At 39.6% G+C, this 13,679-nt stretch overlaps 1 protein-coding gene across 1 annotated transcript in view; it reads left to right on the top strand.

Moving 5' to 3' along the window:
- The window catches only part of LOC126266703 (uncharacterized), a 348,549-nt gene that overhangs the window by 187,881 nt on the left and 146,989 nt on the right, over positions 1 to 13,679 (top strand). The window contains exons 20-21 of the mRNA XM_049971146.1: positions 4,073 to 4,158; positions 4,457 to 4,595. Of these exons, the coding sequence (XP_049827103.1) occupies positions 4,073 to 4,158; positions 4,457 to 4,595 (225 nt within the window). The remainder of the gene's footprint in view (positions 1 to 4,072; positions 4,159 to 4,456; positions 4,596 to 13,679) is intronic.

Here is a 13,679-nt window from a genome sequence, read left to right on the forward strand (position 1 = left end):
ATGTCCTCATTATAAACATCGAGAACAAGGAAATGGACATCAAAAAAAAAAAAAAAAAAAAAAAAAAAAAGGAATGTGAAAAGACTTGAACCATAGCTGCATGGTGGATGTGGGTTTGATGTCACAGCAGTCTTCTCTTTGAGCCATAATGGCTGGTACTGTAGTGTAGGTGATAAACATTGCTCTCTATGTTCTGATACACTGCATAATGTGACATTGTTGTTAGGTCCTCATTCTCATACATGTGTTTTCAAAATGCGTCTGATTTGCTTTTGCTAGGTAAACTTTTGTCTTGATTCGGAATGAGGAATTGCGTGCTGACATCCAAGTGTGGCATTTTCTCAGCAGTCTTGGTATGCCTCTTGCTGGATCACAGGAAGGGCCATCTCAAAATTTTCTTGTATCTTATCTATCATTGCAAATCTTTGTCCTTTCAACGAGGTTTTCAACTTTGGAAATAAGGAACACCTCATTCTCATTTGTGCAATCCAAAAGATTGTCAAAGATTCTGAGGTGAAAGTCTGTAGTGACTCATGCGCTGTGTTATAATCTTTGCAGCAAAACGATGCATCCCAAGATGCCATGTCAGGATTTCATGACACGATCCAACTGAGATGTCATATTCATCTGAAATCTCGTGCACAGTCAGTCTTGAATTGGAATGCACAATTTCGTTGACATTCCTGACATATACGTTATTGGTAGGCGACAAAGGGCTTCCTGAACAAGTCATATTAACTTCCATCCAGCAATTTTTAAATCGTGTGAACCACTCATAAGGCTTAAGCACACGTCACTTAGGTTTCCTGCAACATTTGGTGTGCGTCTGTAAAGATTTTCTTTGAGATTCATACAAAACTTAATGCAGAATTTTTGCTCCTCTAACTCTGCCATCTTGAAATTCACAAACTGTGTGACATAACACACAGCACTGAACAATAGCTAACAGGCAAACAACAATGGAACTTCTAGCAGCCACACATTAAGCACAGGCATCTGCAGATATGCCAACCACATTTCACTCCAACACACCATTGGAATGAAATTACAAATGTTATGGAATTTTTTGAACAGACCTCGTATATCCATATTATGTCCTAACAATATCAGTTTCAGATACATGTGGTAATGACCTAATATAAAGGCCAAATCTGGTAATGTAATTAAGCACCCAGAGTGGCTTTTCATTAACATAACATTAATCTTGGTATTTTGTTCTTTTCTTTCTTTCATCAATAAAAACATTTAATAATTTGTTTCATACCAGAAGGACTTTAACATTGCCTACATAAATTGAAACTTCTCATTTCACCTTTGTTTCAGTAAATATATGTGCCTGAAAAAAAAGAGAAGGGAAAAAAAATCAAGCACACTCAAGACACAGTCAGGTGTCAATGTAGCTTCATACACATACACAGTCTTGGCAATATGTAAATGATTAGAGCTGCAATTCCCTGGCAGGTAGAACGACTACCAGAGTGCATTAGTGTTGTTAACGTCTGGTGCTGTTACCAGGTCTGGTAGGGTGTAAAAAGCATCAGATGTTCAGTGATCAATGTGAAGGACACAGAGTTGCCTTGTAATAGTGTGAGACACAGTTATCAGCATCTGACAGTGTTTAAAAGGGCTCTTATTGAGTGTCTCCACTTGGCGTGTGGAATCGTGCAATATTCAGATTTGTGGCCCATTCAGGTATGACAGTGTCCAATGTTGGACTGCATGTGAACATGAGCAAAAGCATACTTCTCTTGAAGGCTCCAGTCAACCACTTATAATCACCATATAGAGGATCACCACATTGTGCATCAAGCACATCATAACCTGTGGCTGCTTTGTAATATTTTATGTCATCCCACACTATGGTTGGAGACTAGCAGCAGCCAGATGAGGGTAGTACCATCCCATGCATGGGCTGCCTTTTTAACAGCACATCACAACACAAACAGTTGTGTTTAAAGTGGTGCTGTGACAGCGAAGCATGGACTGTCGGTGAATGACATCACACTGTGTTCAGCAATTAGTTGTGTTTCTGTGCTATCCTGGTTGATAATCATCAATGAATCCTGGGTGATAACCGTCAATGAATGGGATGGCAACCTTGGGAGAGGTGCCATTCTTCCACTGTTTTGGATAGGCACGGAGTTGTACTCTTCACATCATGGTTACAGGAATATGGGATGTATTACAGGGAGAGTGCTCATCTCTGTGCAATCAGAAAAGCTGGTGTTTGAAGGAAGGATCCAGATGGCACAGGTTGTGAAGCAGTCATTGAACTGAAGAACATTGTGTTGGGCAGCAAGCTCAGCAGCTTGGGTGGGACCACTACCTCTTGGTCAAAGTCTGTCAGTGACCATTCAAGCAGACAGTGGATTTTTGGTTGACACACCCACATAGAATGCAGCACAGAGGTTGCAGCTTAGTTTGTGTATCACTTGACTGCTTTCACAGATAGCCCAGCCTTTGAAAGGGTAGGTGGTGATTGTGACTGAGTTGGAGTAGATAAAGGAGGGAAGATGAATGGGACATGCCTTTCATCTAGGTCAGTTACATATATATGAGCCATCAGCAAGGGGGTTGGAAGCAGTAAAGGAATAGGGCTACACAAGGGTATTGTGGAGGTTTGCTGGGTGGCAGAATGCCCATATGAGATCAAAAACAAAGCCACACAGTTCTTATGGTTTAAAATGCACCAAGACACAACAATATACGTGCATCGATCAATAGTAATTTGCTTACCTGGCATGCAGTGTTTGATACTACACCCTTTTTTCCCCTCTGAAATAGTAAAATCAAAATGGGAACACCTTAGAGAAAGAGAGAATAATTCAAAAATTTGGCAAGCTGAGATCAGTTGAGCCAAGAAAAATTCCATTAAAATAAAGTTCCACTTGGCCTAGGTTTCAGCATAAGAATTTTCTAAACAAAATATTATTCCTGAGAGCAGTGCACAGTTCATTGAAAGCAGAGGTAAGATAGTTATCTACAACTTGTGATATTACATCCTCCAAGAAATATGACAGCATAAAATGCCAAATGGGGCTTTTTATGTCCTATAACAGTTAGAATGGTAATAAGAGATTAATTTTCTCATTTCATCATTTGACAGTTGCGGCCTCTGCCATGCACAAAGGTATTTCATTGTTAATTCTTCATGTAAAATATACCATACTTTTTTTGTCTAATTACCAATTATCCAAAACCATAATGTACATGTTCTCTTTATTCATTTGTGGTTGATATTTTAAAATGCCCTTTATGTGGACAATTTTGAAATGAAGCAGCAGATACATCATCACTTTCCCTAATCATAGATGAATATTTGTCGGTGATGGCGTGTCTAATAAATAGTTTGCCATCACTGTATTCCAAATAGTTTAAAATATACAGGAAATCACTGTTTAAAAAAGGCCTATAAATAAAACAGTTTCATAGATGATGTTGATATTTGCTATATTATTGCACAAGATGAACCAACATAAAAGAAACAAAATTTCAATGAAATCAGTTCCATTCTATGCATAGCTGATAAATTTTCCCTGTCTCTCTTAGTCTTGGATATTGCATTGCAGTTTGAATTTTGCCACCAGTAAAGCTAAGAAAAATCCTACATTTAAGGTGCATTCAGAATAGCTTTTGACAAGACTTATCCATACATTAGGTGAAATTCCCTAGTTAACAGACCAATTGTGTATTGTACATATTTCATTGGCAGCTTTTCTGTAAAAGGTGAACCCAGAACTTGCCGCTTAAATCTCATTAACATCTGATGGTACACCTGTTATTAAAAATAATCCGTGCTGTTGATGATGAAAACACTTACCTGAAATTATTTGACTAAAATCACTGCAATGTGTAGTTTCTGGGTGTAGTAGTGCACCGATTCCTTTGTACCTGAAGATAAAAATCTTCTTTATTTTATCTAAATGACTGTTATTAAAGAATCATTGCAGATGATGTCTGTGTTTTAAGAATACCCACGCCACCAGAGGTACATTACTTCACAGTTGAGTCATTATTCTTAAATACGCCACTACCATGTTGGTTACCAGTTTGCTTTTCTGATTATGTGCAGATTATGGTCTCATGATGAAATATCCAACTGGGAACAGTCACCAGGTGAAGATAAAACTAGAGTAAGGCCATTCAGATATCACAGAGGTAAGTCTCCAGTTAAGATTCATTGAATTGCATTTTGAGATACGAGCAGCATTACCTGAAAATAGTGTAGAAAATGATGATTTTAAGAACTGTAGAGTAATTTATCTCATTGAAACAGTGACAGATCAGTAAATTATTTTAAAAAAAACTAAAAGTCATGAATGAACCCAAGAGATACAGTTTATTCTTAAAAATCAATTATGTATCTTAGTGCATTCTTTTTGTGAGTTTCCTAGATGAAAGAGATGAAAGTCCTTCACATTAAATTGTCATTTTCTAAATATTTACTTTTACACAGATCACAGTATTTCCCCAATGAGAGTGCTGAAAACTGAGAAGCAGAACATAAATCTGAGTGGAAGTGCTGATTTTCTCCACATGGAAAATAATTCTGCAACCACTTGCTTTGATAGAGACTTTATTTCAGGGAAAAACAGGTACAGTATATGGGTTCAAGATAGTTTAGAACTGTTTAAGTACAACCTTAAAGTACTGTTTGGCTTAATGTTTTGCATAATGTTCCTTTCATTGTGTTCCCTGACCCTATTACCTTTAACAATTACCGTCTGGAAGGGAGTCTCACATAATTCCTCTCTGTGTTTCTCACAGTATTACTATGTCACTAATTTTTAAAGGATAAATAGTGAAAAAAGCTATTAGTGTATCATTGGTCTGTCACCATTGTGTTCCTCAGATGAACTGTTGTTTTCTGCATTTGAGTTCCATGACAGTTAGCACCTGCCATGGTGCAAAGAGAATACAGTTGTAGTGTTGATTTATTGCCTCACTATATTCAGAGAGAAATGTACAGTTACAATTCCAAAAAACCTAGACTTGCAGCTGGTAACTATGTATTTATCAGTAATTTCATAGAAAAACCCTTGTTCAGTAGCTTTACTTTCTCCGAAGTTGCAAGAAGCTATGGATTAGAGTAAACACACAGACTCTGTTAATTTCCCTGCATCAAAATAACAAAGTGACTACAACTAATTTTAGGAGGACAGCTGCCAATCAGTAACCAGTTACTGAATAGTCTTAACTCATGTCTTCTGTTTTTCTCAATGTTGTCATATAGCTTTGCATCTCAGGTGTCAGTCATCTGATATTGGTTGATGACACTCATTGCCAGTTATGTAACTGCTTTCATTTTGTAGTTTCTCTGTGTAGTGTCTGTATTTCACACAACACCCTGCCTGTAGCTAGCACTGAAAGTATGCAGACTATTACAATCCTGCAAAGTGAACTCAATGCTGAATATTAAGAAAGAGTATGTGAGAAAATGCAGTGTGGAACTGTACAGCTTCAACTGACATAAACATACTGTGTGAACTGCTGCATTTATCTTTTGCTATTTGTCAGAATAGCTGTTGCTTTATTTGCTTCATAATCCAGCCCTTTCTGATAGATCCCTTCATAACAGAAATTAAATTGTACATTCTTTCCTTTTTCCAAATTTGTTTTCCCGCCGACATAATTATTGTGTTATCCAGAAAGGATAAAATTTTGTGGTTCTTTCTGCTAAGTTAATGTGCTGTTTATTAGCTGTTCATGAATTTATCTTCTTAAAATAACTATTTTTTTAAATCCCAGCATTTTCCTGTAGAATTGTTGTTACATTTATCTATATATTTTGTCACACATCTATCGGCATTCCATAACTTCAGTAAAAGGTCAAATATGTTCAATATCTGGGAAGTATTTTTCCGTAGCTAGAAATCTTTCTACCTCCTCGTTTCAGTTAAAGGTGTTTGGAACAGAACTACACTGCATCCATTGAGAGGAAATTAAAGTTGTTCCTCTATCATCACCGTGTGTGCACGTGTGCGAGCATGCACACCTATGCATTGTAAATACTGTTGATATTACAAAATATTTTTGTTGGTAATGTTCTACAGCTTTGACAAACTTTAGAAATGACATTACATAGCACCATAAGCTGCTGTTTAATTCTTTAATGTGTGACTGGATATCGAGCATCCATAGTACAAATGTCATGCACAAGAGAAAATTTAAGGTGAAGATGACATTTCAAAATTCTAGTAAAAATACAGGCAATTCATGTCAAAACCGTAATATTTATATAAGATGATTAGTCATAAAGAGGTAGTTACATAGAGCATCAGTTATAGGTAACCATCCAATCTAAGGAACATACGAAATAGAATTGCAAAAGATCACAAAAAACTGTTGTGTGAAACATCTCTAACCTGTAAATGCCATAGATCTGGTTCTAAGCAGTTAACCTGGTAACTAGCGATACAAGATATTCCAAAAACTTTAAATGGCTTCTTTTTTTTCAGTTTGTTCATTCAAAATCTAACTTTGGTTTTTAGCATGATGTGAAAAAATTTCCAGCTCTTCCTTGAGGTCCATATGTCTAGCTTTCTCTGCTTTATGTAAACTGCACAATTTTATAGCCCAAAGAAGCAACATGGGTGCGAGCACTTGAAGAACCCAGTGTTCAGTAGACTTTCTCATGTTTTCAAAATTTTTGTTACCTTCTTTTAGGGCTCCATATCAAGACTTTCTTAAAGATTGATACGCAGTTTGGCAGCTTGTGCAGTTTTTGTGCTGATTGTCAGAGAAGGTGAATGGCATCTTTATAAATAATAATGTTATACAAGATTTTGCTTATGTTACCGGGGACGCCTGCAAAGTTCTCTTTTACAGTTTCAGGTTTCTGACAGTCTCTTTGTTGTGCCTATCTGTGTATCAGTATTACTGTTGCAACTGGAGCAACTAGAGGGAGAATCCATTTTCAGAATAGAATATTAGTGTTGTGTGCTGCTGGAGCTAAATCATGTATATCTAACTCCAGAGGAGTTTAAAATTTTTCTCTCCTGTCTTCAGATGACTTCTTATTCTTTCAGTTTTGACAATGACCTCAACAGTGTAGTGCTTGCAAAAAGCTTTCTTTTTTTAATAGCCATATATTGCAGTCCACTCTGTTGCTGCCTTTCTTCCAGACCTGAATAGAATGATGCTGAAAATTTACCTAGGGATCATTCTTTGTCAGCCCATTCGATGAATTTTTGTGTGAACATTCACTCATGTCTCCATAGAACATTGCTAAAATTTAACGTTCATTGAAGCAATACTGGTTGAGATTAGTCACTTGTTTGACTTCATGTGCAACTCTGCGCGTGCGCGCGCGCACACACACACACACACACACACACACACACACACACACACACACACCTACACCTACACCTACACCTTCTTATATCTCAGGTACTGGAAGATATGATGAATGTGAAACTTAGTGTATAGTAACCTAATAGCACAAAGTTCTCATATACAAAGTTTCATGTATATACCACTTTCCAATACTGAATAAATGAACGCAAAGTTGAAGATCTTGTAAACAGATAAAAAAAATGCAATTTTGTAAAAACATAATGAAATGCAGTATGTTCTATCTGATTTTACAAAAAAAAAATGTGTTCTTCAAAACTTACCGAATTGGACTCATTAGAAAGATTATGGTTTTAACCACCAAAAAGAGAGAGGTAGAGGAGTGGAAAAAGGAGTAAGTGGGTGTTTTATTGGAGGCTGTGTATGGTGGAATGGGAGCAGGGAAGGGGATACATGGATGAAAGGCAGGGCTAACAAAGTTTGAGACCAGAGGTTACAGGAATATGGGATATATTACAGGAAGAGTGCTCATCTCTGTGCAATCAGAAAAGCTGGTGTTGGAAGGAAGGATCCAGATGGCACAGGTTGTGAAGCAGTCATTGAACTGAAGAACATTGTGTTGGGCAGCAAGCTCAGCAGCTTGGGTGGGACCACTACCTCTTGGTCAAAGTCTGTCAGTGACCATTCAAGCAGACAGTAGCTTTTTGGTTGACACACCCACATAGAATGCAGCACAGTGGTTGCAGCTTAGTTTGTGGATCACTTGAGTGCTTTCACAGTTAGCCCAGCCTTTGAAAGGGTAGGTGGTGGTGGTGACTGAATTGGAGTGGATGAAGGTGGGAAGATGAATGGGACATGTCTTTCATCTAGGTCTATTACATGTATATGAGCCATGCAGCAAGGGGGTTGGAAGCACTAATGGAATAGGGATAGGCGAGGATATTGTGTAGGTTTGGTGGGTGGCAGAATACCACTGTGGGAGGGGAGGGAAGTATAGTGGAGGGATATCCATCATTTCAGGGTACGACGAGAGGTGGTCTAAACCCTGGCAGAGAATGTGATGCAATTTCTCCAGTTCTTGGTGGTACTGAGGATGAGGGGAATGCTCCGTTGTGCCTGGGCGGTGGGACTCTGGGAAGTAGTGGGTGATGAGATAAAGCAAGGTAGATCCGCTTTTGTACAAGATTGGGAGGGTAATTACGGTCTGTGTAGTTGTTTGGTATATTTGGGGAGTTGCAGTACCCACAGTTGGCTAGGTTGTATGGAAGTGATTTGTTGGTATGGAATGGATGGCAGCTGTCAAAGTGGAGGTATTGCTGGTGGTTCGTAGGTTTGATATGGACAGATGTATTGAAATATCCCTCATTGAAGCGGAGTCATCTTCAAGGAAGGTGGCTTGTTGGGTACAGGAGGACTACGTCAAGTGAGTGGTGGAGATGATGAGGTTCTGAAGGAATATGAGCAGGATGTCCTCATCCTTGATCCAGATCATGAAGATGTCTTCAGTGAATGTCAACCAGGTGAGAGGGTTGGGGTTTGTAATGGTAGATTGTCCATAAACAGAATGATGCTGTGTGGGCACCTATTGCCGTATTATGGATTTGTTTGTAAGTGATGCCTTCAAAAGTGTAGTAATTGTGGATGAGAATGTAGTTGGTCATGGTGACCAGATAGGAAGTTGTATGTTTCGAAAAATTCAGGCATTGGGAAGGGTAGTTTCCAATAATAGCAAAGCCATGGGCATTAGGGATGTTAGTATAAATGGAGGTAGCATCAATTGTGATAAGCAGGACATCATGCAGTACAGGAACAGGGCCTTTCAAGAGTTGATGGGGGAAATGGTTGTTTTTTATTATATATATTGGGAGTTAGGTCACAGGCAATAGGCTGATGGTGTTGAACTATGGCAGTAGAGATTCTCTCAGTGGGGACACATTAAATGGCTTCAATGTGACATCCTGGATGCTTGGGTTTATGTACTTCAGGAAGCACATGAAAGGTAAGTGTGCAGGGAGAGGTAGGGGTCAAGAGAGAGAGACACACAAGGGAGAGGTTCTGGGATGGGACTAAGGATTTGAGGAGAGACTGGAGAGTGTGCCAGATTTATGGAATGGGGCCACTGTGATAGGGTTTGTGGGTGGACAGCTGGTGGATTCCTTCCTACAGGCAATTCCTGAGGGTAAAAACCACAGTGGTGGAGTCTTTGTCGCAGGTAGGATTATAGTTTTGAGATCAGTTTTTAGGTGGTGGATTTACTTTCTGTATATGTAAGGCTAGTTTCCATGTTGATGGGTTGTGGAAATGATGACAAGGCAAGGTTTGAGGTTACGAAATTCTGCCATGTTAACAGGGTGATATGAGAGCAGTGGGGGTGGATCAAGGTTGAATGGAGGATGAAACAGTCGGGCATGGTTCATCTATGAATTTGTATTGACTCTGATTGGCACAGTTAATAACAAAAAAGTGTCTTCACTGTAGGGACCAGGAGATGAAAGAATGTCTTTAACAAGTCCAACATGATTGAATTTTGGACTGAGGGAAAAGGTAAGGCCTGTGGAAAGAACTAATGCTTCTATGGAACTAAACCCTAGTCCTAGAAAAGTATCAGTTCTTTCCAAAGGCATTAACCTTTTTTCCTACTCCCAAATTCAACCATGTCCCTGCCACTCTCCACATTCCTACCTACTACATGCACCCAATGACCATAAGCCCAACATTTCAGGATGCCACATTGTGACCAGTTACTTAGCATCCCCTGAGAAAATCTCAGCTCTCATAGACCAACACTGTCAGCCAGTTACCTGTAACCTGCCCCCCTATATGAAAGATGCTAACCATTTACTCCACCAACTCTCCACAGTTCCTGTCCCTTTACTACACAGCAGTCTGCTCCCCACTACTGATGCTACCTCCCTTTACACTAATATTCCTTTTGCCCATGGCCTTCCTGCTACTGATCACTACCTTTCCCAATGCCTGACTTACTCCAAACTGACAACCTCCTTCCTGGTCACCATGGCCAGCTATATCCTCACCCACAGTTACTTTACCTCTGAAGGCATCACTTACAAACAAATAGTGGTACAGCACTGGGCACCAACTTGTGCCAACCTATTCGTGGATGATGTAGAGGAAACCTTCTTAACCACCTAGAATCCCAAACTCTTTACCTGGTTCATATTATATTGACATCTTCATGATCTGGATCAAGGGTGACGACATCCTATCGACACTCCTCCAGAACTTCATCCCCTTCTGCATTCGTTTCACCTGGTCCTTCTGAACCCAACAAGCCACCATCCTCGATGTTCATCTCAACTTCAAAGACTGCCGCATCTGTAGTGACGAACAATCCCTCTCACAATATACCAAGTGTCTCACCAAGGCCTTCACAGACCATAATTACAGACAGTAATTACAGAAACAGATCTCCCTTGAATTCTCTCTCGAATCACCCGCCACTCCCAGAGTCCCACTGACCAGACACAAAGTACCAAGGACTGGAGCAACTGGATCACATTCTCTTCCAGGGTTTCAGTTACCTCCTGTCGGCCCTGAAATGAGGCATTCCCATCCCTCCCAAAATAGTATTCCACCACCCTCCAAACCTCTGCAATATCCTCTTTCCAAACTTGTGGAAGCAGTCATGCAATCTACTAACAAGGTACCATCACTGAGCTGTGTTTTCGTTATGCCTGTCTGTGACTCTGCACCACCTCTATATGATGATAAACAATCTATCCTTTTCATTGCATTGTCATTACTCCACCCTGGATTTTCCACAGTTTTATCATACATTTTTACAAAAAATTCTACCATCATTCCAGAATGAAGTAAAAATGGCAAAAATACCGAAATGAGCTCATTGTGATAGACATACAATGAATTAATAAAGTTTCAATAAAATAGGACAAAAACTTGAAAGGATTTATGTAATATTCATCTGATTATTTCTTTACAATGTGCTCTGACATTCACTACAGTGAATTGTCCTTCCGGCTCAGAAGTGTAACTAAGTGGCTAGGTTTTTATTGCAAGATGGCATATTCTTAATATGCTATATCATGGATATCCTAATGCGTGACAGTATTGCATATTACACACACTGTCTCATATTAAAATAACTTCAGCATATCAGCCAATCAGTTGGATTCATATTTTTACCAAGTGGCTTGACAATTTTGTGAACTTTATGAAGCCACCTAGTGGTAATACTACTACTATTTTAATACATGATGACAGGGTTGCAACAGATTCTGAAATTCAGGGAATGTCATGAAATTTCAAACACATCAGGGAAATCATGGAATTTTTAGGGTGGGGGGGGGGGGGGGGGGGGGGGGAGAACACGAAAAACCTCGTTTTTATCTCAGTAGATGAAATGGTTTGGTTACTGAGGTGTCATGCTTTGTCACTGGCTGGGCACAATGGGAGTTTGTGCACTGCTTCCCTACTCCTCCATTCTTACTGCTTCCCCCCTTCCTATCACTACCACTCCCATCAGGTTGCAATCAGTGCTGCCATCACTTCTTGCCGCTAGCCTAGCAGCTGCTGATGAGAGGCAAGGAGGCTTGAGGAATGGTGTTTTTGGATCTGATTCTCAGAGACTGTAGACGTAGCAGCCGGAGATGGCAGTCATGTGTGCATGACTTGTGTCTGAGTGATTGTGTGACTGTGTGTGTGTTCTCATTTTCTGACAAAGGCTATGGCCAAAAATTTAGTTCTGAGAGTGTGACTTTCTTTTATATGTGCCTGTCTGCAGTTCACCAATCATCTTTACAGTGAGTTGCTACCTATCCTCATTATTATTGATTCTCGGAGTATTTGAACAAGTTATCTGCTGCACGGATTGATCAACAAGGTCTCATTTCATCAACATGGTGTCTGTGGCTCGCGAATAGCTGGCCTTACAAGTGGATTTCCACGACGGGCCAAAACCGCAGGCCGTTTCTGCATCTGTCTCTAATGAATCTGGCCTGCCGATCTGAAGCCCGTCATTCCCAATAATGTGCAGGTGCTGCCTATCGGATCTAGTCTCACCGATCTACCCGCAAGCTGGTTGTTTGTGTGTGGCATAATGCGGCAGATTTTCATGCTTTATCCTTGGTTACTGAGGTGTCATGCATTGTCACTGGCTGGGCACAACAGAGTTTGTGCACTACTTCCCTGCTCCCCCATTCTTACTGCTTCTCCCCTTCCTACCACTACCACTCCCCTCGGGTTGCAATCAGTGCTGTCAATATATATATCCTCATTTGCACTATTTTTTCTTGTACCATAGCTGCATAGACAGATTGTCAACTTACTTCTTAACTTATCCTCGAGATTAAAAATGTCAGGGAAAACTTCTAAAACTTGTCTGGAAATCAGGGAAGTAGCAGGGAATTTCACTTGTGGCAACCCTGGATGAGCTTAACATCACATTTAGGTGGTACACAAAGCAAGAGAGAAACGTTACCACGCAATCTGTTTATCACTCCTTTCCACACATTCATGGAATTCATGGGAATGTTAAAAATGCATTATCCCCAAGAAATAGAATCTTGTTGGGCAAATAACTCGGGTGCATTAGTAAACTCATTTTTGATTACAAAGTTATTTTGAGTGGCCTACTTGAGAGCATTAACAATGAAAAGTGCCATTAACAGCCTCTTGAAAACAGGACTCTTCTTGTGCAACAGACAAATACAGTACTTCGAGACAATGACTTTTTAATACACAAAGAGTCTCACATACAAGATGCAAACAACGGAGTTAATGCGGGTCCAAATGGTATCTGTCCAACTCCCAAAATCAGCAAGCCACATCAAGAACCACCATCTCTAGTAAAATTAGTACATTCTGAATCTATTAAGTAGCTAACATTATCTCCCTATAGGGAACATTTGAAAGAGAAGAAATCTGTGGTGGTATCAAAGGGAACAAGTGAAAGTTTTTTTCTTGAAAAATAACAAAACAGGTAACATGATCACCCAGTTTTGATACAAATTTAATTGAGGTCAATGCTTTAGAAGTGGAGTGTGAAGGAGAAGACACTGAATACATATTCTGCAGTGCTCATTTCTCTAAACTGAAGATGAACCGAGAGAAATTGGCACAGTACCTGGAATGCTAACCTAGGATCCCAAAAATCTTTTCTCGAAAAAGAGCTTTCGTATGTCTGGACTGCACTCTTATTTGCACAAAAAACAGAGAATTTTGGAGAGGCAATAAGGAAGAGAATATTTTTATGTTAGGGTTCATCAGTTATTGTGTGGGTCAATAGTCAATATTATTTTCTCTGACTATCTCGTACTGTGTGTGTGTGTGTGTGTGTGTGTGTGTGTGTGTGTGTGTGTGTGTGTGTGTTTCCCAAATTCACACATATGAAGTATTAAATAGCA

Source organism: Schistocerca gregaria, chromosome 4 (assembly GCF_023897955.1).
Source record: "Schistocerca gregaria isolate iqSchGreg1 chromosome 4, iqSchGreg1.2, whole genome shotgun sequence".
Classification (NCBI taxonomy): domain Eukaryota; kingdom Metazoa; phylum Arthropoda; class Insecta; order Orthoptera; family Acrididae; genus Schistocerca; species Schistocerca gregaria.